The 988-nt window shown below is 39.1% G+C and overlaps 1 protein-coding gene across 1 annotated transcript in view; it reads left to right on the forward strand.

The window, feature by feature from the left end:
• Positions 1 to 988, forward strand: part of EMH_0005850 (ribosome biogenesis protein BMS1, putative) — a gene marked incomplete at both ends in the record, with an annotated part of 9279 nt that overhangs the window by 5270 nt on the left and 3021 nt on the right. The window contains one exon of the mRNA XM_013497336.1: positions 244 to 301. Within this exon, the coding sequence (XP_013352790.1) occupies positions 244 to 301 (58 nt within the window). The remainder of the gene's footprint in view (positions 1 to 243; positions 302 to 988) is intronic.

The raw sequence follows: 988 nt of genomic DNA on the forward strand, positions 1-988 counted from the left end.
CGCAGCTCCGCGTACGCAAGCACCGGTGGTTTCCGCGTGTATTTGGGGTGTATATGCAGCTGCTGCATGCATGCATATATTTTCTCTCTATATATATATTTGGGGTGTATACGCAGCTCCTGCATGCATATATTTTCTTTCTCTCTATATATATATTTGGGGTGTATATGCAGCTCCGCGTACGCAAGCACCGGTGGTTTCCGCGTGTATTAAAGAGCTTCGACCCCATCATTTGCAGTGCAGGGTGGAGGCGGTTTCAATCTGTCCCGGTATACGCCATGGAGGATAGAGGAGAAACCAGGTAGGGTTTAGGGTTTAGTAGGGTTTAGGGTTTAGGGTTTAGGGTTTTGGGGGTGGGATAGGGGTTAGGGGGTGGGGTAGGGGTTAGGGGGAAGGGTTTAGGGTTTAGGGTTTTGGGTTTACGGGATGGAGTAGGGTTTAGAGTCTAGAGTTTAGGGTTTATTAGGGTTTAGGGTTTATTAGGGTTTATGAGGGTTTATGAAGGTTTAGGGTTTGTGTGTGTGTATAGGGTGAAATACCTGAAGTATACACCTGAACATTTACATTGTTTGTGTTATATATACTGTCCCTCTTTGTCTCCTTCTGTTCCTTTTTTATTTATAAAGGAGACAAAATCTGTCTCTTTTTATCGTATTGCTGCAACTGGGGTGTATATACAAACAACACAAACCACAAAAATAAATAAAAAACTAAAGCTTATAGGCGAACCTAAAAAAATATATAAACAAACTGCATTCATACAAGGAATGTTTAATTCTGATCTAGAAGTTAATAGATGTATCGGTATGTCGAGGGTTTAGGGTTTAGGGTTTAGGGTTTAGGGTTTAGGGTTTGGGGGGTTTAGGGTTTAGGGTTTGGGGTTTTGATTCGGAGGTAAAAGTATATAGATGCATTGGGAATATATAAATATATAAATATATATATATATATATATATATATATATATATATATATATATATATATATA

This window comes from Eimeria mitis, genomic scaffold, assembly GCF_000499745.2.
Source record: "Eimeria mitis Houghton genomic scaffold, Emh_scaff261, whole genome shotgun sequence".
Lineage (NCBI taxonomy): Eukaryota > Apicomplexa > Conoidasida > Eucoccidiorida > Eimeriidae > Eimeria > Eimeria mitis.